The sequence below is a fragment of the Nyctereutes procyonoides genome, unplaced genomic scaffold (genome assembly GCF_905146905.1).
Source record: "Nyctereutes procyonoides isolate TBG_1078 unplaced genomic scaffold, NYPRO_anot_genome, whole genome shotgun sequence".
NCBI classification, from domain to species: Eukaryota; Metazoa; Chordata; class Mammalia; order Carnivora; family Canidae; genus Nyctereutes; species Nyctereutes procyonoides.
The window spans coordinates 4,315,126-4,337,301 of NW_026575135.1; the positions used below are offsets into that span (position 1 = coordinate 4,315,126).

Below are 22,176 nucleotides of genomic sequence, written 5' to 3' on the forward strand. Positions count from 1 at the left end.
TGTGGACGAGTCGGGAACCACATGGACTTTAATGGCCACTGAGCCTATCTTTCTATTTCTTTAGATGCTTTGTTTTGGATGATAGTCACATAGTCCCCTGCACTTCACTGAGTTCTTGACATATCCTAGGTTTCTCATACTTTGAGGAGTGACTGGACCATCATCCACCTGACAGTAAACATATCTTGTTTGCACAGAGCTCCACACAGTATCTTCCCTCATCTTCAATCACTGATTCACGTATTCATTTGCTGTTTCATCTATTTATTCAATGGGTAATCATTGAACCACCTCTTGTTGCTAGTACCAGACATTGACTATCCAAGGGAAAGGAAATCAGGTGTGCTACCTACCCCTCCTAGGGCTTGTAGCCAGGTGGATAGTACATAAACAAATAAGTAAACAGATATAAAATCATGGGTGCATTAAGTTCTAGAAGGAAAGTAAATGGATGATGTAGGAAAGAATACTGGTAGAGGAGGTGCACTGGGCTAATTAAAATTGAAACAGTCATTAAAGACCTCAGTGAGAGGAATGCCATCTATGGTGAGAGCTAAAGGATGACATAAAGAATGAATATAAAGCATTCCAGGGGCAGTCTCAGGTATGTAAAAGACCAACACAGGAAAGGCTTGGTCTATAGGGATCTCAAAGGAAATCTGAGTGACAGGAGTCATAAATGAAGGAGAGTGTTAAAGAGGCAGCTAGACAAGTAGGCAAGGACCAGATCTTGGGAGGTCCTGTCGACCACCTGGAGATTGTATATAAAAGAGATGGGAAGCCATTGGAGGGCTGTGAGCCACTGGAGACCCTTCAAGTCATGGAGTGACATGATCTAATTTACATTTTAAAAAGATTGGTCTTTATGCTGAATGAAACATGGATTGAGGAAAGAAGGACAAAAGTAAAGGTAAAGTCAGCAACTAAAAAGCAATGGTGTGATTTTGGGTGTGGGTGATGCTCCCATTTTATAGATTAGGAAATAGAAGATCACGAGCACAAAGCAATCGTGCCAAGTTCATAGCCTGTAAAGTCATAGAGTAGATACAGGCTTTACCAAAACCAGGCAGTATCCTACACATCCAGGAAGTATATGGTTTCTTATGTTTGGCATTCATTTGATTTTTATTTGCCCAGATATGCAATGACATACACACAGACACTGAAATCACGGTAGTACCGGATGCTAACACTAGAAGAGACCCTCTTTCTTACCCACTTTCCATGAGAATCAAAGCCTAAAGCTCAAGTCTGTGCTAATAATACAGTGCCCAACAGCCACATGTGGGTCTCTGAATTTAAATTAATTAAAATTAAGTAAATTCAGAAATTCACTTTCACACTTGGCACATTTCAAATGCTCCACAGCCAGTTGGCTAATGGCTACCATATTGGGCAGTACAGATACAGAACATTCCCATTCCTGCAGAAGTCCTATCGAACAGTGCTTCTTTAAGATATCCACTGTGTCTTATGAGTTAGCTTCTCTCCTGTGCTTCTAGAACGGTACTTGGTATGCACCATTCTTGCAAGGACTGAGAAAATAGTTACTCAAATCACTTGCTGTGTTCTGAGATTTGGAATTGGGACCTTGGTTGAGAAAGGCCAGATGGTCTTTGGCTTATAGATCAGAAAACTGAGGCCAAAGAGGAGGAAATGAATGAGGTTTCAAAGACTTCAGACCCAGGTCTTTTGGTTCTTAGTCCAGAATTCTTTCCGATGTGCCACCGCCAATTGTTCAGATAACTGAAACCATTCAGTCAACACATGTTTGCAAGACAGATAAAAATAAAGGAGTTAGAAAAGCCAGGGGGTGGCCTTGAATTATTTATTCAGTTGCCCATGTGTGAGGACACAGGCTGTGGGAGGATCTGAATATGTTTTTTTAAGGAAAACCCTTGTATTCTCTTAGACCGCAGATGTGAGGAACAGCGGGAGGACGTGGGGATGGCCAGGGGCGAGAGGTTGGCATTGATGGATGTTGTAGAAAACACCAGAGATTTTGCAGGGAAAGAGAATTTTCAAGTAGCTAAACGGCTCTGGGAAACCTCGTACAAGATGGGAGCTAATATTTCTTGAACATAGAGTGTGTGTACTAGGCATATTACGGATGTCATATTTCTCAAATTCTCCACAAAAACCTGGTGAAGTGGGTACAATTGTGGAAGAATACTCAGAGGGCCAGAGAGAATCAGAGAGGCGAGATGGCGTGCCCAAGGTCCCACGGACCAGGAGCGGTGGAGCTGAGAACACAGTGCGGACAACCTGGTGGCAAGCTTGTGCACTCCGCACCGGGGCCAATCTGTAGGACTATAAACTCCGAGGGTTTGGGAGAGTGGTAGCTCCATTTCTTTATAACAATTTATTGAACTGGTGGACTGACTTCCTCGAGCCATAGACGATCGTCTACGTAGCTGTTAACCCTAATTAGACATGTTTCTAAAACGTCAGTTTTAATTTAACATATGATAACTCCGTTATGAAATCTCAGACTGAACAGAATAGCTATTGTATGAGCCTCAAGTACCAACTGACTATAGGTTATTAAAAACATATTGATTGAAGCTGAGGGTACCATGTAATAGAGACATATCTCATTACACAACAATTAACCCTCCAATGGGTTTCCAACAATCAGATGGTATTTATTTAATGGACAATAACTGCTTTATGAAATACAAATTAAATACATACACGGGAAGCTTCATTTACAAAACTTCCATTTTTACGTGGAACTGAGGCCAAGGCTTGACCAAAAGTCTGATACTTCTCATCGCCACAGAAAAAATAAATAAATCTACAGGCTGCTGGAAAGTCTGCTCTGAAGTGTCACATGAGGTTTCCCAAACCCAGCTCTGAGCTCCCAGTGAGGGCGGCTGGGGCAGGGGGGAAGCGGGGTGTGGGAGGGGTGGTTTATAGAGGGCCTAAGGAGTGCATTTCCTTCCCCATGAACACATTCACCCAGTTGCCAAACAAACGTTCTAGATTCAGGGACTGATAGGAGTGGAGAAAATCAAAGCATGTATTTAATGTGATACTTTGATCTAATAAGTATTTTTACACACATACACATGCAAATGAGAGTTCCTTACTACCTTTTATGGCTCTTTTTAGGGGAGGGGTAATACCTCCCTCATAATTTGAGTTTTGGAAGGACTTAATGAAAGCACATGGGGGCCCCAGACAAGACGTTGCAAAATGTATGTTGGAGCCTACCTCCCAGCACCTTCCATGGAATCTTGGTCAAATCAAATAGAGTCTTTCACTCTAATTCCTGCCTAACCTGGCAAATGAGGAAGATGACTCCCCTTTCTTACTTTTTATAAATATTTTATTTATTCATTTATTTGAGAGCGAGAGAGAGCATATGAGTGAGGGGAGGGGCAGAGGACGAGGGAGAAGGATAGAATGCCAAGCAGACTCCACACCGATCATGGAGCACAATGTGGGGCTCAATCTCTCGACCCTGAGAACATGAATGAAACCAAGAGTCGGATGCTCAACGAACTGAGCCACCCAGATGCTCCTTGATGACTTCCATCCAACTCATAGTTACTTGAAAGGGTGCATGAGACTCTGCATATAAAGCCTTTAGTACAGAATATGGCCCAGAGTAAGGACTTGATAAGTGGCAACAACCGTAACCACAGAAAATTTTTAGTTAATCGTTAGCTGGTTATGACTTTCACCATCATCAATGGTCTATCATCTGTATTGGATAAGATGCCCCCAAGAAGGGCTGGGCTGGGAGTTAATATACTAATAAGCCCTAAATTACAGCCAAGTGTAGATGTCAACATCTTAACCCACTTTCCTGTCTCTTGAGAATCTGTTTCCCTTAAAAGCTTGAGCTCCTTAGAGAGTCTTAATGCTGAAAGGCACCACAGGAGACCGTTGGATCCCTGCCTTTAGGCCCTAAGGCACCACGAGACCCACTTTCCTGTGGGAGAGGACCAGTCAAGGAAGGAAAGTGACTTGCCCAAGGTAGTACAGCTAGAAAGTGAAAGATAGGGGAGCAGATCTCTTGTGCCTAAGTTTATCATCTTTGACCTTTTAAAAATTCTACCCTCAATTCTACAACAAACTACTGGGCACAAAGATTCTAAAAATACATACTACACACATATACACCTTCATATATGATACATATTATACCTATATTACAATTGTGTATTAACCAGAGGCAATTTCAACTCCTGAGCTCATGGAGATGAGGCCAGTACCTCTATCCCAGAGGATGTTCTGGCAATAAAAGTTTCCAGGTGTTTCATAAGAAAATAAAGCTAAACATCCATTCACTGAAAGCATGCATCTTTACTTATTAATTTTGATAAGCACTCACTCGTTTATCCCCCGACTCTCAAATTTACAATGTGTCTACATGAACCAGTCACTGCTAGGCGGTAGGGGCTCCAGATGAACAAGAGCGAGGACAAAGGAAACAGCAAAGCTCCTCTCCAAGCCTGCTCCCCTTCTGCATTTCCCTCTTCATGGCAGGAGAGAGAGGAGTCAACACTTCACAGGCCACACTCACCTTTCAAAAAAGTGGCCATCGATGGGCGGAAACCACTCCAGTGTCACAGAGTTGGTCGTGTGGCCCACGATCTGGGGGGCCAGGGCGACAGGCGCCGGCTTTCTGGAGGGTTGCCAGCTCTGGTACACCAGGTCCAGGTAACAGTGCATTCTGGCAACTTGATTGGGCGTGAAGGAGTCTGTGCAGTCGTCATCTGCAAGTGGGCAGAGGGAGAGATAAGAACCTGGCTGCATGGGCAGGCATGAGAGAGAATTATGACGTCTCCGGGGGCCAGACAACCGGCACCCCAGCCCTTGCCAACTCAGAGCTGGCCTCTTCCAGTGCTCACGAGTTAATGGTCTGTGAAGAAATGAGTGCAGTCATCACTTCTGGAGACAGGTGAGAGGGAACAGGAGGAAGGGGAGGGTGGATGGGACTGAGCAGCCCAGAGGTCACAGTTAAGGACAAGGGCCAGACAGATGGCTTTCCATGGGCCCCCAAGTCCCTGTTCAGTAAGTCATGCATTTCCTTACTCCATCCCTCCCTCACCACTCACCCCAAATTTCCCATTCATTCTTTCCTTTATTTGCTCACTCATTCCTTCCCATCCATTTCATCTGCTCATTTGTTCATTTCACTATCCAGGGATCCAGTGATCTTGTCCTTCAAACGCACCTTCTGAGCATCTATCACTGTCCTCTGCTCTGTGCCAAAGGCCACAGAAAGATGAAACTTAAAGATGTTCCTGCCCTGGAGGAGTGACCAGAGTAGTTACAGAGTGAAGGCTAGTTTGGCGGAGGAGTCAAGTTATCAGAAGACTCCTAAAGTCTGTGATGCTGACCACTGATGAGCAAGAGGCAGCACAGTGGGGAAGGACAGTGACCCAGGGAGGCTTCTGAAGAAGGAGGTCCTTTGGGTCAACCAGACTGCATGGCTAAGAGGGGGTAGCAAAGGTCAAGGACAGTAGGAGAGGGAGCCGCAGGACCACAGGGACATGGTGTCCACTGCAGCGAGCACAGCCTGAGGCAGGCAGCCAGCCCTAGGAACAGTCTAGGCTCAGTGTCCCTGCCGGCAATGAGGACGGTACTGTCACTTGGATGTTCACTGTGAGATTTGCATTCTTGACCCCCAAGACCATGTTTCTAATCAATACAAAAACTTCTTTCTGTGCATAAATGAGACCCTGTATGGGAAAAGTATCCTGCAGGTGCTTGATAAACAGGATGTGAGCCCGCGTCTGAGTGGGCTGGATACAATCTCTGAAATGTCTTTAGATCGAATGACCTTCAGCCCTCCTCTCTTGTCCACAATGCGGACTGAAGACAGTCCAAGACTCGCCTCCCAAGGAAGAAGCATGCCTCCTGTCTACCCCTCCAACGGCTTCATTCAACTGCCCCAGGGGCAGAACAAGGCACTGTTTTGGCTTGGTTTCCAAAAACACCACTTCTCAGAGGTGTCCGCCTGGTCAGGGTTTCTGCAGCTGGGCCCCAGACGGAGGAGGAGCACGGGGCTCGCCTGATCTTAAAATAAACCCGCCACCAGGAATCCTGCAGCATAAACTCACTTCCTCTTATCAAACAAACAGAAAATAAGTTTGGGCAGGTGCTGGGCTGTTGGATGGGACCTTGAGAATCCAACTTGGGGAAGGGACAGGAGTGCAAGGAGGTTATACACAGAAGCTGCCTCTGATTCCCCTTAGTAATTTATGACAGCCGGTCCCTTCTCCAGCACCCTGGGCAGATCTATCATATGTTTGAAGGGAGGAGAAGAGCCCAGTGTCCCTTATCAAGTATCTTTAGTCACATACATCTATCTCAAGTCCACATGCAGCCATCTAACTCCTTGGAATAACAAACATTCAATGGCTCCCCATTGCCTGGAGAATAGAGTCCAAACATCTCAGCCTAAGAAGGGCCAGATCATCCAGTACATTCATTCTCCTTTGTGTCTACGATCTTTGTGTTTTTTAGTGTAAAAAGGTACCCCTGCAAAAGCCTGGTACCTGGTAACCTGAATAGGTTAGAGGCAGGAGAAAGGAGAAAGGCTAAGAGTATGGCTCAAGAGTTAGACCAGTGTGTGAAGGATCTGGAGTCAAATGGGCAAGTGAATTCATGCCCTCAGGGCCTGTTTTCCCACCTGTAGGCAGAGGTTGATGAGGATACCAAGAGTGTTCATCTCAGAACTTGGCTGGAGGTAAGGAGAGTGGAGCACAAAGGACCATGATGATGCTCAGTAAATGCTTGCTGCCTCATGCCTGGGACAGCGCCCCTGGGTATGCATGTATGTGTGTCAGAAAACCAGAAGCAAGCCAAAAAAAAAAAGAAAAGAAAGAAAGAAAGAAAGAAAGAAAGAAAGAAAGAAAGAAAGAAAGAAAGAAAGAAAGAAAAGAAAGAAGTAAAAGAAAAGAAAAAAAAGAAAAGAAAAGAAAAAAGAAAAGAAAAGAAAAGAAAAGAAAAAAGAAAAGAAAAGAAAAGAAAAGAAAGGAAAAGAAAAGAAAAAAAAGAAAAGAAAAGAAAAAAAAAACGGAATGTAAAATATCCATTCTCTTTGATCTAACAATATCACATCCAGGAACTCAACAGACAGATATTCATGAACAAACATGCAGAAAATATAGGGATGAGGATATTTTTTGAAGCATCATGTATAATGGTAAAAATACCAGCAATAACACATCTGGCTATTAATAGGGGAATGACTATGTATGTTAAGGCATAGGCACTGAATAGAATACTAATCAGTCATTTCCCAAAGAAGGAAGTAACTCTAAAACTCAGGTCCCTCATGTATAAATTGGGGACATTGAAATTGACCCCGCTCTCGAGAGCTGCTGTGGGGACTCAGTGAGCTGAAGCACATAAAGCATTTATCAAGATGAATGGAGGAGAAAAACAGCATTTTTCTCCCTCCATACACTCCGGTTTGTTTGTTTCTTTCTCTTTCCCAAAGAAGTGCATTTTCCTTTCATGACTTAAAAGTTAACCATTTCCATGTTTGTCGATAAAAAGGACAAACATTATATGGTCTCATTCACTTGGGGAATATAAAAATTAGTGAAAGGGAATAAAGGGGGAAGGAGTGAAAATATCACTGAGGGTGACAAAACATGAGAGACTCCTAACTCTGGGAAACGAACAAGGGGTAGTGGCAGGGGAGGTGGGCGGGGGTTTGGGGTGCCTGGGTGACGGGCACTGAGGGGGGCACTTGGGATGAGCCCTGGGTGTTATGCTATATGTTGGCAAATTGAACTCCAATAAAAACATTTTTTGAATAAATTTTTTTTAAAAAGAGCATGAAAAACAGGTGACAGATCCTGGAAGGGGAGCAGAAATGCATCTGAACATGAAAGTGGATGGCAGAAAGTGTCTGTCCCAAGGTGTGTGGCTTAGAGACTTAGCTGCTATCCGAATCTTGGGGGGAGGTACCAAAGGGTTTCTGTTGATCACAAATGCTCTGTCTCAATTAGCTCGCGTCTCAAGTCAGCCCCTCTTGGCTTCCTACCTTCACACGCTTCCCCTCCCGACATCTGATCTCCAGGACCAGCCAGCCCGTCTTGTTCTTTGGTTCCCATCTTACCCATCTAAGCAGAGAGGACGTTGGGGCTCTGGTGCCTGGGGAGGCCTGAGCCAGTCCCCACGCTGTTGGTGCCCTGCCCTGAGATCGCTAACTGAACTCCGTTCTCCAGCACGCGTTCCTCTCTGCAGCCTGGAGGCTGCAGAGCATGGGGGGTGGGGGTGTCGGGGCATGGGCCAAGCGCTGCTGTGAGCTGTCGAGCCCTGTGCTGTGGAGGTGTGAGCAAATGCCGCCCTGCCAGCCTCCTCCACACCCGCTGTACCACAGGGAGTAGTGATGCTGCCCGCCCCCTAAAACTAATGAGGGCATTTAGCAGGCTAAGGCTTCCTGCTGTAGGGATAACGGAGCTGCCCTTTGTAAGAGTCCCTGCCTTCCTGGTTTTTATTAAAAAAGGATAGAGATAATAGTAGGAATAGCAGGAAATGATTATATTCACTGTAAAACATGTGGGATATGCCAAAAATGTTACAAAGAAATAAACGTCACCCTAAACTCATTACCTAGAGATAATACAATGAATATTTAGGATATATGTGTATAAGTATATTGCATGTGAATATTTATGATTCTCAGTCTCATAAACACATTTACATCATGTGCATATACACATACAAATACACATATGCACACACACCTACATAGGCCAGACCTTACACTGTACAAGGCTCCGTGACCATTTTCACATTAAATAGTTAAACAATCCTACTAATTATTGTCTATTGATCACTAGTTATGGTACCACGGACAGTTCTAAATCCTTTATCTGCACGAGTACACCTACTATCACACAAGGTAGGTGTGATTATCCTCCATGGAATCCAGGAAGTCAGTGAGGCTTAGAGAAGTAGCTTGCCTAACGTCGAAGGCTAATGCCTGGAGAATTCCAGTTGGGTGCCTGCACTCTGTAACTTCCTGCCCTGCACCACAATGGTACTCGGTTTCTATTTACACCCCTGCTTCCTCTTCTACACCATTGTTAGTGGCCACATAATGTTCTATCACAGGGATGCCTTGTGATTTATTTCAACAATCCATGCTCACTGGACTTGCAAGTAGTTTCCCCCACACACACATATAAGCATTTTTTTTTCTTCATGTCTGGCAGAGAGTAAACACCTAATTGATATTTGGACAATGAGCATTGCTAAGAACATTCTTATGATTAAATCTTTAAACAAACCAACAGATTTATTTCCTCTGGATGTATTCCTAATTGCTGGGATCACAGGGTTGAAGCATATGTGCATGTTGAAAGGCCCTGACACACAGAGCAATGATAAGAAGACACTTATTCTTGTTGGCTGAAGAAGCCCGGGTTTCTGGACTCCTGAGGAAGCCCTGACTGAAGGGGATCTTGGGGGGCCTCCCATGGCCTATCATCTTCAGGAAGCAGAGTCTGAGCTTCTCTTCATCTGCCCAGGGTTTATCCATAGCTTAAGATGGCCATTCATGCCTGGTGCTGAACTAGGCTTGCCAGCATCACCTGCCTGCTGTTTGCTGGAGCTGAGCACTTGGGGCCCTCTCCGCCTTCCTTAGCATCAGAAAGAGAGCCAGATGTTTACTGATTAATAGCACAGGCTCTGCAGGGGAAAAAGTCTTACCTTCTTGTCGTGTGACTCTGGGCAAGTTACTTAAGCTACATTAAACCACACTTTCTGCATCTGTAAAATAGGTCCCGTGATAACAGTACTTACCTCACTGGGTTATTTTGAGGATTCTGCAAGACAAGCCTAGGAAGCATTGCACACAAGTGTGTGGTGTATCACAGGCACTCAGGAATTATTGTGGACACCAGTCAGGTGACGTTATTTCAATTTAAGTTAATTAAAGTTACCAAAGGCTAACAATTCAATTCCTCAGTCTCACTAGCCATACTTCAAGTGCTCATGAGCCGCATCAGACCAGTGGCTGTCATACTGCTGGATGGTATAGACACAGGACATGTCCATCTTTGCAGAAAGTTCTACGAGAAAGCACTGCACTAGACTCTGCTCAACTAGTGACCAGACCTGAGGAAGAAGCACCCAGGAAGGAAAGAACTCCAAGCAGTTGACCCAGCAGGGTCTCCACCCTCTGCCCTTGACTGCCTAGCCCCTATGCATAGCTCTCCCCAGCCCTGAGAACCCAATCCTGTTCTGCATTTTGAATTTCATCCAGCTGCTTTTGTCACCTCATCTATCAGAGATCCTAAGGAAAACAAACATTTCAAAGCTCGTGGTCGCCTTGAATATGCTTTTGCGGGTGTAAGTTTGTTATCGTAGCTCAGTGAATTAGTTCTGCTGTTAATGGGTCACTGAGCTGAGGGGTTCCTTTAAAAAAACAACAGTAAATCAATCACCCTTTAGATCTGTACAAAGGGGAACAAAAAAAGATTTAGTTTATGGGGGTCTGGTAGCTAGTGGCAGCTCCGGGGCCCCTTAGAGTCCGGCAAACTTCCAAATTCATGTTATTGTTTATTTTCCATGTGCGTTGAGCTGGCCAAGGAAAGGTGCTACAGAAATGGAACGTAAGCAGGGCTGTGTGGGGGGGACAGGGCACCGGATGTGGGATGTCGGCTTGGCTGGGAATGGGAGTCCAGTGGGAAATCTGCTTTTGAGGAAATACCCAGCACTGTGGTCTTTTAAAAAGAACTAAATCTAAAGACTGCTTTCTGGTACCAAGGATGGGCTGTGGACCCTTCTAGAGACGTCAGGTTTGAACGGTATGAACCTTAAACTGCAGAGGCCCCCAGAGATCATCAACCCAAGAGGGAAAGCAGAAAGATCTACTGGGGATCATTAAATTCATTGGGTTTCAGCAGCAAAACCCCTCTCTTCAAATGCAATCCAATGCAAAACCAAAGAAGAAATGGAAAACAGTTGTAAGGATTTCCTGGTTCAAACAAAGATGGAGACCTAGAGTCCCACACAAAAGTAGAAGAAAAAAAAAAGCTTGCCGTCATACAGATGAGCTAGGGTGAATGACTTGAAGATATAAAAAAGATTTTTGACAGGATATATGCAGTTAGGAAAAGAATGTACTCCTTTCTTTCATGTAATTTTGCATTTGCAAAACCAAAAGCATTCTCTCTCTCTCTCCCTCTCTCTCTCTTTCTCTCTCTCTCTCTCTCTCTCTCATATATATATATATATATATATATATATATATATATATATATATAATAAAATAGTAAAGGAGAGTATAAGAGCTTTATATTTAAGAAAAAGTTGCAGTACAAAGAGAGAGAGAGAAAGAGAGAGAGAGAAGAGAAGAAAAAAGTTTCACCAGCTTAGAAAAATACAGTTGCAAAATTAGAGGAACCTTCTCCAAGATTCCTTGGATCCAAAGATTCCATTTTCTTGAGTAAAGTGGGACCCAGAGAGGGGATGTGATGGACACAAAGGCATTAGGTGACTCAGTGGTAGATCTAGAACTTCTACCTAGAGTTCCTGATGTTGGGCCCCAGTCAGCTCCTTAAAGTGTGTCTTTCTGAGGAGTCTTCAGGTCCAACAGCTTCCCTTACCCCTGGGATCTCACACAAGGACTGTTACCCTGATCATCTGGGATGAGGGATTGCTGGAATCAGGAAGTCTGAGAAAAGGAAAGCAGCTTTCCCAAGACTCCTCTGAGACAGGACTGGAGCCTTGTGTGCGACACCCAGCCTCGTGCGCCCTGCTGAGCGGGGAGCCCTACCTGCGTAGCTCATGAAGTTGTTGTAAGGGGTGTTGAAGAAGCTATGGAAGCCGCAGGTGTCATTCCCTGGCCCCGGGTCGCCGCAGAACTTGTGTTTTGGGGCTGGGTTGGTGTCACTGCAGAGGTCTCCCGTCTCAAAGGAGGGTTCCGTCTCCATGCAGGGATCGCTGCAAGACTGGATCTCTGAGATGCCTCGGAAGATGTGATAGAGGCCCAGGCTGTGCCCGATCTCATGGATCATGGTGTGGGTGTGCCCAGGAATGCCATAGAAAGATGGGTTCAAGACAATGCCACCTGCAAGGAGAAAACCAGAGCATTAAGCAAATGGGGTACTCTGTTTCCTGGTACAGAAATCCCCCAATCTATCACGGGTAAATGGGGTGCTGCCCAAAGTAACCGCAGGCTTCTCCACCCTGTGGCTCCACTGCCCCGAGAACTGTTATGACTTGTTATATGAATCACTGATTGGGTAGGAAGGAGTCTCAAAAGTCATTTTGTGAGATCCCAATACCTGAAGAAGGAAGACAACAACTGAAGTGATCTCGAATGACTTTAAAAAGGGGCATGATCAGCACTTAAGGACCTGGATTTCTGGGCTGGTAGACATTTCTGCTGCCACCTTGTCCTTCAACAGTAATGCAAGGCCTCGTTTACAAACATTCTGCACAGTCTTGTCCAACTGAGGCTCCCATGGTCAGGCACCCTGGTCCCAGTCCTCCCTCTGCCTTTACCAACGCTATGACACTGAGCATGTGGATTACCATCCCCGAATCCCACCTCCTCATCTCTGGTGCTCTCCGAGAGTGAGTACTCATGAAGGCCAGCATCGTGGTGTGCTCATCATGAGGACAGTGTCATTATAGCCAATGTTTCTTGAGCACTTACCCTGTGTCCTTAGGCCCTGTGCTCAGTGCTTCATGTGTACAATCACACTTAACTAACTCACAACCCAATAAGAGAGGCACTGATGCCCAGACAGGTGAACTAACTGGCTTATGATGGGGAGTCAGGACAGTGTCAAGCTGGAATTTGAACTCAGGATCCGTAGTTTCCAGAGCCAGGCCTCTTAATGAGTTCTACTACTAGGGCCAGTCACAGGGCCTGGAATATGGCATCTCATTAAATGCGTGTTGAATCTTTGCTGAACGTGAACCCAACTAAAGAAGCTTTCTGAGGTCTAACTAAGCACACGTAAGCAGCTAGCACAGCACTTCGTATCCAGTGGGTGCCTTACTAACTACTCACTACTCGAAGAGTGTCTTGAGACTAAGCAGCAGGACCATCACCTGGAAGGTGATTAAACACGTAGAATGTTGGGTCCTACTCCAGACCCATGGAATCAGAATCTGTATTCTAATAAGAGCCCCAGATGGCTTGTCTGTATGTTCTAGTTTGAGGAGCAACGGTCTACCCCCACGTGACTGAGCATGGCTTAGCTTAGGGATGATGGAGCAGATTTCAGCAGAAGCAATGGACAGCATTTTTCATGTTCATTTTAGGCACTGGAGAAATGCATACAGGCTGGTAGGGAGACATTTAAACTTAAAATCCAAATGTGTTTAAGAGAAGGGTAAAATTCGGGTTTGAACACTCTGCAAGTAGTGATTTTAAGTGCAGAACAGTGTCTTATAAAGAATGGTGATAAGGCCAGGGCCTTGTCGATTTGAGCTTGCAGGCGTGGGGGGGAGTTTTATCTTGGGTTGAACTGCCAGGAGGGCAAGCTTGCTCAGTCATGGGGCTCGCGGAGTCTATTAATTCTGAACTGCTCAGAGCCTTCTAGCACAGAGATAAAGATGTATGAGAGGGTGTGTGTGTGGGCGGGGGTGTGCACACACACACGTGTGTGTGAGAAGGGGGAGGCAAAGAGGCAGGGAGAAAGAGAAATTGAGACAGGAAATCTCTCTCAATTATTTTCTGTCAATCATAATATGAAACATAATCCCCTTCCCACCCAAGGCTTTTTCCAGGGATCATGGCATCACAGCAGGAAAAGAGGGTAAAAATATATGTATGGTTCTAATAAGTTGGGTTTGATTGGGGTTAGCGTGGAGAAATTGCTTCTGGCCAACATTTCTTAGGATGAGGAGATTGGTGAGCTGAGGGCTGGGGACCCAGAGCCGTTAGCCTGACACGCAGTGCAACATTCATTCCGCTTGACCCTGGCTGTGTGATCTTAGAAAAGTGACTTTGCATCTCTGGTGAGCTCTAAAATAACCAGCTACCACAGTGCCAGTGATTCTCTGTTTCGCCACGAAGCTTCAACAATGAGGCGCTAGGCAGGGCAGTGGGAAGGTACGGGACCCCACAGGTATTTCCAGGGATAATGACAGGATTGCAGACTTAATGTCCGGGCCAGCTTTGTTTGTTTTACCTCATCCCCTCCCGATTCACCCCTTTGCCCAGAGCCACAGCACAGAGCCCGAGTCCTGTTTCACTGCTTCTCTTAAAAGGTGAAATAGCTGGAGCCTGACATCATCCTGAAACACTATAACATGCTATGGATTTATAGCCTTCTGTATTCCTGGTCCTGAGCCAGCCCCAGAAATTCACAGAATCATCAGGAATATTTTTTCTCTAACTTTAGAGGCCTTCTAAGACTCTGATCAAGAGACTTTCAGTCGCTTTTCCAATAGGACAGCATTTCAGTGCTGAGAACTGTCCTTGGAGGCCATCTAGTCTAAACTGTTCATTCAAAATCTGAGCAATTTGGGGCTTGGGGAAGGAAAGAGACATGCCTAAGGTCATACTGCCGAGTAAGATCATAGCTGAGAACAACCATGCGTAATGCTGTGGGCCAGGAGGGGTCCCATATGTCATCCCAGGCACATGATAGATACAAATCATCTATTTTCCGGTGCTTCTAAGTTGCATACTTGTTTCTGCCCAACCTCTGTCTGTCTGTCTACCCATCCATCATCTATCTCAGGATTTCTCAGCCTCAGCATGATTGGCATTTTGTACTGGATAATTCTTTCCTGCTAAATCTGTAGATTCAGCAGCATCGCTGTCCTCTACCCACTAGATGCCAGTAGCATTCCCCCAGTGGTAACAGTCAGAACTATCTCTAGACATGACCAAATGTCTCCAAGGGGATGAAATGCCCCCAGTCGGGAACCACTACAGATTTCTCATTGTCTCTAGCTCTATTTACACCACCACAACACGCTTGCACACATGCACACGTGCACACACACAAGTTGTTCATTCCCTTAAAAACAAGTGAGAAAGAGAGCAATCTGGAGGGAACTAACTCTAGAGTTTGAAGTCTCCATCATGTGAGATTGCAGGGTCCCTCATTTCCATGATACCGCAGATTGACAGCGGTGACTGGATTCTGGATGCATCACTGGGAGAGCAGGCAGGCCTAGGGAAACAGCCAGCACTGTCACTCTGCGGAGCCCTAACCTTCCCGAATGAAGACTCTCACCGCGGGAGGCATTGCTATCCACTGGTGTAAACAGCGGGAACATTCTATCAAGGGGAAAAAGGTTGAGTACCTTGTAGTGCCTCACTCAATGGAATATTGTGTGGTCATTAAAACATCACCTTTAGGGAGATGGAAATAACCCAGAAGGATGCTTTTATCTTATGATGTTAAGAGAAAAAGCTGGACTGGAAGTGATTAGAAAGACTGCTACTCTGTAGAATAATGTAAGTGACATAATACGAAGAAAAAAAAAAAACGTAAAATTTTACCTATGCTGTGATTTCAAATATGCACAAATTACACAAACGCACATGCACATATAGACGTGTATGGAAGAGAGCATGGAAAAATCATGATCAATGTTGACTCACAGGGCCTGGTTCAAAAACCATTGTCTTTTCTGACTTTTGGGGATGGGTTTGTATAAACATACGTCTGGTTTATGGATATGAATAATTTGGATGTAAGAAGAGCTCCTGGTGGTGTTGGTGGAACACGGCAAACAGGGAGTTCTTAACAAGCTCACTTTCTCTTGTCTCTTTGGTATCTCTCAAGCCAAGCCTTAACCGGTTGTGCCAGCACCATGTGGCTGATGGGCTGGGCAGATATTTGCATGCACTAAGAAGAAAGCTGTCAACGGACAGAGCTGGGGCCTTGAATTCAAATGTGGTTCAGCCATGGACTTGGGTGTGACCTTGGATAAACCTTGTTCCTTCTGTGGGTCCTGGTTTCTGCACTGGTAAAACAGGGTTAATGATACCATGTTATCTCCTTCAGAGCAATGCTTGGTGGTTGAAACGAGATGAGGAATGCTGAAGAGTTCTGTGCACTAACAAGCGATAAAGAGATTGTTCATCGTCACCACTACCACCGCCATCATCATGGTCATGATTTCCACCACCGTTTTCATCACCACTAAATTTATTCCTGTGCTAATTCAATTTCCTCCTGAAGAAGTTTCTAATTCTCACCTAAGTGCATTAGGGCTTCCTTGTCCCATGGCCAAGTGGCTACTCCTGCCAATTCCTCCTCCGAGGAGTTTGCAAAGAAGATATTAAGGTGTGTTGATCCATCCAGTCTAAGAATGTTCTTCAGTTCATTAACATCCAAGTATGCTCTGTAACAGAAAAAGAACCTTGGCTGTCATCACCATCCAAAAAAAGGTACTATTCAAATAACAGCTATTCCCCCAAGTAATTAAGAGCTACTATGTGCCAGGCACTTTGCTAAACACTTTATAAACATCACCTCAGTGGCTTCCCCCAATACTATTATAAGGTTAATTGAGATGACCCCATTTCACAGCTATGAAAATTAAGTCCTTGCAAGTTTAAGAGACATGGTAAGATTACTCAGCTTATAAATAGCAGAGTTCAGGTTAGAACCTGGATTTACCTAAAGTCAGCATCTTTGCCCTTAAGGACTCTGCTATTTTGCCCAGTGACAGGGCCACATAACATGACTGTAAACTAAGAACACAGACCATGGAAAAGATAACACGTATTCTTGTCTTGGCTTCTTCTCTACTTCACTCATTCACTGTGGACATCAGACCATTTATTTGGCAAGTACAGAGCTGCACTAGGAGGCCTGCTGTGCATCTCTATACCAACCTTGCAAAGAGACATTATTGCTCTGTTTTCAAAATAAGGAACATGTGGCCCAAATGTGATGAAATAGGTTGCCCAACGTTGCAGAACTGGGTTTCAAGGCCAATTCTGTGTACCTTGGAAACCTATGGTCTTGTCACTGGGCATCACGCTTCCCCCTCCCCCTTGATGATTCTGCATTCTTTAAGCCTCTATTTATTTGTCTGTACAATGGACTTAAAGAGGGATATTGTATTTGGAGTGGCTGCCATTGTAGACTGATGTATCAGAAAAGTGAACTAAACCCCTGTTATCATCATCAGCTCCTTAATACCTAGGCTGAACACAGGCTGCTGAGAGGCAGAAACGGTCTTTGTAAAGAGGCTGGCATGTCCTAGGAGCTTAGTAAATAAGAACTCCTCCTTCAAAGAGTGTGACTCTCCTATCACCACTGAAATGCTAAAGCTCTCCATCAGTCACAGGCTTATTACTCAATGGATCATTTTCTATAGACACAGGCATCTTGTTCTCCTCTCTTGAGTCTCTCAGCCTCTGTTTTATGTCTGCTGTCATATGGCCTTGTGAGCAGCTGATAATCATTTCTTGAGTAAGGCTGGAAATGAATCAATGAATAAATGAATAAAAACATACATAAACAAGCACGCAGGCAGCTTGACGTGGTAGGTGAGAGGACGTCTATGAATAATGGTATTTAGTGTTTGATGGGCCCTTCCATGTGGTCTGACTTCACATGGATTATCTCCCTTAATCTGTTTAATAAGGCTGAGGTAGGTTGTATTATGATGCCCATACTCCAGAAGAGGGAAAAGAGATGTAAGCTTCAGACCTTGCTAAGGTCCCACAGGGAGCTGGAAGTTGTTTCCTTTTTCATATCTGCCCATAAAGGGTTGACACAAATCCTGGCTGGGGGAAAACTTATGGCAGTTCCCTTTTCTTTCCCTCCTGGGGTCATGGAAGGATGTCCTGTATGTGAAAGAGTGAGTCCAAAGTCCCCAGCATGGCCTCCAAGAAGCTGCCTCCCTCTCTAGCCCCGTCTCTCTCTGCTCCTTCTCCAAATTTCCCACTGTGGTTTTGGGGTGTTTACCACGATGCATCCTCTGTGGTGCCGCCACTCGAGATGTTCCCTCTGTCAGGGACTCTGCTCTGCGTTTTGTCCTCTGATGAACAAATCCAAAGCCCATGCTGGTACCGCACCTCAAGGAAAGCTTCCCTGATTCCCATCTCTACACTCATTCACCTCCTATTATATGCGCACTCACACTATTCCAAATCATCACTCCATATCCACCACTGTCTGTGGCTCCATTTCTGTTTACCCGGTTTTCAGCATAGGGTTTGCCACCAGGTAAGCACTCAGTAAATGTTAATGGGGTTGAATTTACATTGGGAAAGGAAGAAGCTAAAATATTTAGGTCCCAGTCTCCTTCCTATGAGGCCTCAGTTTTCTTACTAATACACTGGGATAAGCAGCAGCTACCCGGTGCTTCATAAGAGCATTCCTATGAGTCACAGACCCACACCTCTACTCTAATGGGAACAGATACATTTGAGAACTAGAGAGCCCTCCCCATTCCCTACATCATCAAGAGCCCATAATCGATCAGTTGCCGTATTTTTTTTCCTGGCTTTTCAAGAAAAGGTGAACATGAGTTAGAGATACAGACAGGGTTAAGAGAGGTCATAGCTATGTCTGGGTTGAACTGACCACTTTTAAGGATAGCCACATGCTCAGATATTGACCCAACATATTGCTTCCATGCTTCTTCACTCTGGAAATCCTACCTTCACCTTCTTAGACTGGAAGCCTCATAAGGAGTTTTGGCCAGTCTACTTTGTGATCAGGGAAGGAAAGAGCGAAGAGAAAAAACCAAAATGTATTAAGCACTTGCTGTAGGCCAGCCCCTGTGCTAGCAAATACCTCTCATCCCATCACTGCAGTATTTGAAGTCATGCAGCATAGTGGGGAGGTAGGATGACTTGTTCTGAAGCCAGAGTCCTAGGTTTGAATCCAGCTCCTCTACCCAATGTTTGGGTCACCCTGGGCAATTTACTTCACTGCCTGTGCCAATTGCTGTACACACAAAACAATCTACCTCATCGAGTTGCCCAGAAGATTTGGGATGTAATAAAGGAAGTGCAAAGGGCTTAGAACAATACCTGGCATGTAGAAAAGCTCAATCACTGTTTAGCTATTCTTATTATTTATCCCCATCTTACAGATGAAGGAACAGGGGTTCAGAGATCACATAAATAGTGACAAAGCCAAGCACAAATCTCTATGTGTCCAATTCTTCCCACAGCCTCACCCTCACTTCCAGGCTCATGCAGGGCCATGGTGCAAAGGGAAACAATGCGTGGGTGAATGAAAACAAAGAGAAGCTGAGATTTTCTTGGATCAGCCCTTTCCACATTATTTATTTTTTTCTAATTGATTTGTCCATTTCCATCAAGCATTCTCTCAGGCAGAGAACACAGATGTTATTAGACAAAGTCACCTCTTTGCCCTGCTGCTCTAGGGCTGAGAAAGCTTCATGAGAAGAAGAGATGGGGTGAGGTGGGGTGGGGGAGACATTTTAATTGGTTGTTTATTCAGTTGTAATTGCAGAAGCCAATCTTTTCAGGGGGTGGTACTCATCCTGGCCCAAGGCAGACATGTGGGATGTTGGAGCCTCTCCCTTGCTTGTATGTGTTTTTTTTTCACACTTTGAGATACCTCCATTTCCCCCAAGAGGAAGAATCCATGGCAGCCTTCCACGTTCTTGCCCCCTCCCCGCTTGCCTCTCTCCTCTCTGTCTCTTTTGGGGGGGACCCACCCAAAGGAAAACAGCTTTGTGGCTAAGAGCTTTTCTTCTGTTGCCTGTGGTCTTCCCACCGACTCAGAGCCAAGCTGGGTGTCTCTCAAACGCATCAAGGGAAAATCTTGGGGGGGGGGGCAGAAGCCCTTGTGGGTATTTAGTTCTCTCTTGCTACCTCTTTAAGAGAATGTTTAATTCCTCCTGTCATTGAATGGAGGTGAAAGCAGAGAAGGTCAAACAGAGAAAGGCCATTAGAGTTTAGGGAGAATGGTGAAGAGGGAAGAGAAAGGACTCGTTCAGGACTGCTTGGATTTCCATTTTGCAACTGTGGGAAGGTTAGTCTCATGTGTATATTGCAAATTGGTCACATTTATTTAAAAAATTCATTACTCATGCTCCATAAAAATCAATACAAATCCAAACGTCAGTGCATTTATTAATTTACGTGCCAGTACTACTCAGAGTTGGGTGGACAGACCTATGTTGATGGGCAAGTTGCCTTATCTCTCTGAGTGTCAGTACCCCAGCAGGCTTAAATGGGACAGCTCAGCACTGCCTGGGCACACACTCCTCTCCATGGTCTGGTCTCCTATTTTTTTCCTACTGGTATAAACCTAAATGATCTACCTCTGAGTGGTTCTCTGGGTCTCGACTTTCCACATCTCATCCCTACCATCCAACATTCTTCTTCCTCCAGCAATCTCAGCCTCAAGTACTCATGGTGTCCTCATCCCTGGAGCCCCTGGGCTTCCCCAGTTATGCCCACTCCTTATATGCCCATTAGTTTCCTTCCTCTGCCTCATGATCTTCCTTCCGGAATTTCTGCCTTTTAAAATCTTATCCTCCCTGCAAAGTCCAGCTTACATCCACTCCTGATCACCCTCACCTTTAAAATGGGAGGATGACAGTCACCTCTCAGGAGGTCTAGAGGTCAGACAGAGAAAGTGCCTCATGCAGTGCCTGATGGGTAGAAGGCACTCAATGACTAGCATAGGTTATTGTTGTTATGGTATTGTGATGACACGGATAATTATTAGCAGCACCAAAACCATCATCACCATTAGCTGACAGTAGCTTCTCCCTCTCCAAAGCCTCCCCTTCTGTTTCTAGCACTTATCACCCTGCTTTGCGTTATCTTTCCAGTGAGCACCCGTCTTCTCCATCAGGCTATGAGCTTCAAGTAGGTGAGGACCAAGTCTTCATATCTCTGTGCTCCCTAAAACTTGAGTGAGAGGAGTGAGCGAGTGTGACAGACAGACCACTGATTAGCAACTGTTGAGCACCATGCTCTTAAATTGTGTAACTTCAAAACCAGATGAAGAAGTCCAGGCTCGGGGAAGCGAAGTGACTTGCCCAAGGTATTGCCAGGGCCTGACGACAAACCTCCATTCACTAGCCTGTGTACAGCAGCACTTCTGCACAAATTAGTAAAATCACTTCTTCATTCAGGTGGACACAGTTCCCTACAACAGTGCATGGCTTTGAGGATCAGGCATGGGAAGGACTGCAGCCCCGGGCTCCCCCTCAGCTGAGCATCCCCGTGCAGGACCTGCATTGCCTGAGTGTCGAGCCTCTCCCACTACACTCAGCTGCCCTGTCTGCAGCTCTGAATCCCTATCCGTTCAGGGAGCTTGTGAATCAGATTCCAAATCACAGTCTACTGAGGGCTAAATCCACAAGAAGTAGGTGCATATTTAAGGAGAAAGCATTTTATGATTCAAATGAGTTTAGGACATGCTCTGCTAAACGATGTTCAATACGTACTTTTTTTAATTGTAAGACTTATCAGAGCCTTAAACATGCAAAACAGGAGTAGAGTAGATCCTGTAAGAGCGTTCCCAAACACATTTGACCATATTCCTTTTCCCCTCACCTTCACCTCTGCCTCTGCCAAAAATCAAATAACAGCACAACCAACAGAGTTTGGGAAACATTGGGCCAACCCGGAAAGCTCTTCCTAATGTAGACCCTCTCCACAAGCTGCCTCTCTAGGCAGGTGTCTCGGTGTCCCTTTGCTTCCTCAGCAGCCCATGCCCCTGGATCCCACCGTGCAGGCTGTGGGTCCCCTGGAATGTCAGTTTCAGGGGGGCCCAGCCCCAGAGTGCCAAGGCGCCCAGACTTCACCCCTCTGCCAGAACTGCATTTCAAAGCCATGAGAGCAGTTCTGGAGGGAGATCAAAGCTCTCTCAACTCAACTGTCATTAGAATATTTTCTTTATGCATCTCACTCGCTGGTGAGTGCCAATAACATATTTCCTAAATGCACTGGCCTGAGATGGTACAACTCTGTAATAATCTCAATGAGAGGGCTGTCAGGGCCTGTTTTATTGAAAGGGAAGCAAAAGGGAACTACACTCAAAATGCAGAGCAACAACAACAGAGCCCTTAAGTGAAATTATGGAAGGGCTCGAGTTTTTTCAACCCCAAAAAAAGACTACACTGGCTCTCGTTTTGCAGATGGTTGGTCAGAAGTACGACTCGCGGTGAGCCCAGATCGACACTGGCCACTGGCCAGTGTTTGTTTCTATTCCCACTTAAGGCCAACTGACTTTCCCGTCGTAGAAGCGATAGCGGTGGAGATTTTTG

The 22,176-nt window shown here is 45.3% G+C and overlaps 1 protein-coding gene across 1 annotated transcript in view; it reads right to left on the reverse strand.

The window, feature by feature from the left end:
- The window catches only part of PAPPA (pappalysin 1), a 239,259-nt gene that overhangs the window by 169,715 nt on the left and 47,368 nt on the right, over positions 1 to 22,176 (reverse strand). Inside the window, exons 3-5 of the mRNA XM_055301662.1 lie at positions 16,157 to 16,302; positions 11,759 to 12,052; positions 4,535 to 4,727 (exon numbers count right to left, since the gene is read on the reverse strand). Coding sequence (XP_055157637.1) covers positions 4,535 to 4,727; positions 11,759 to 12,052; positions 16,157 to 16,302 — 633 coding nt within the window. The remainder of the gene's footprint in view (positions 1 to 4,534; positions 4,728 to 11,758; positions 12,053 to 16,156; positions 16,303 to 22,176) is intronic.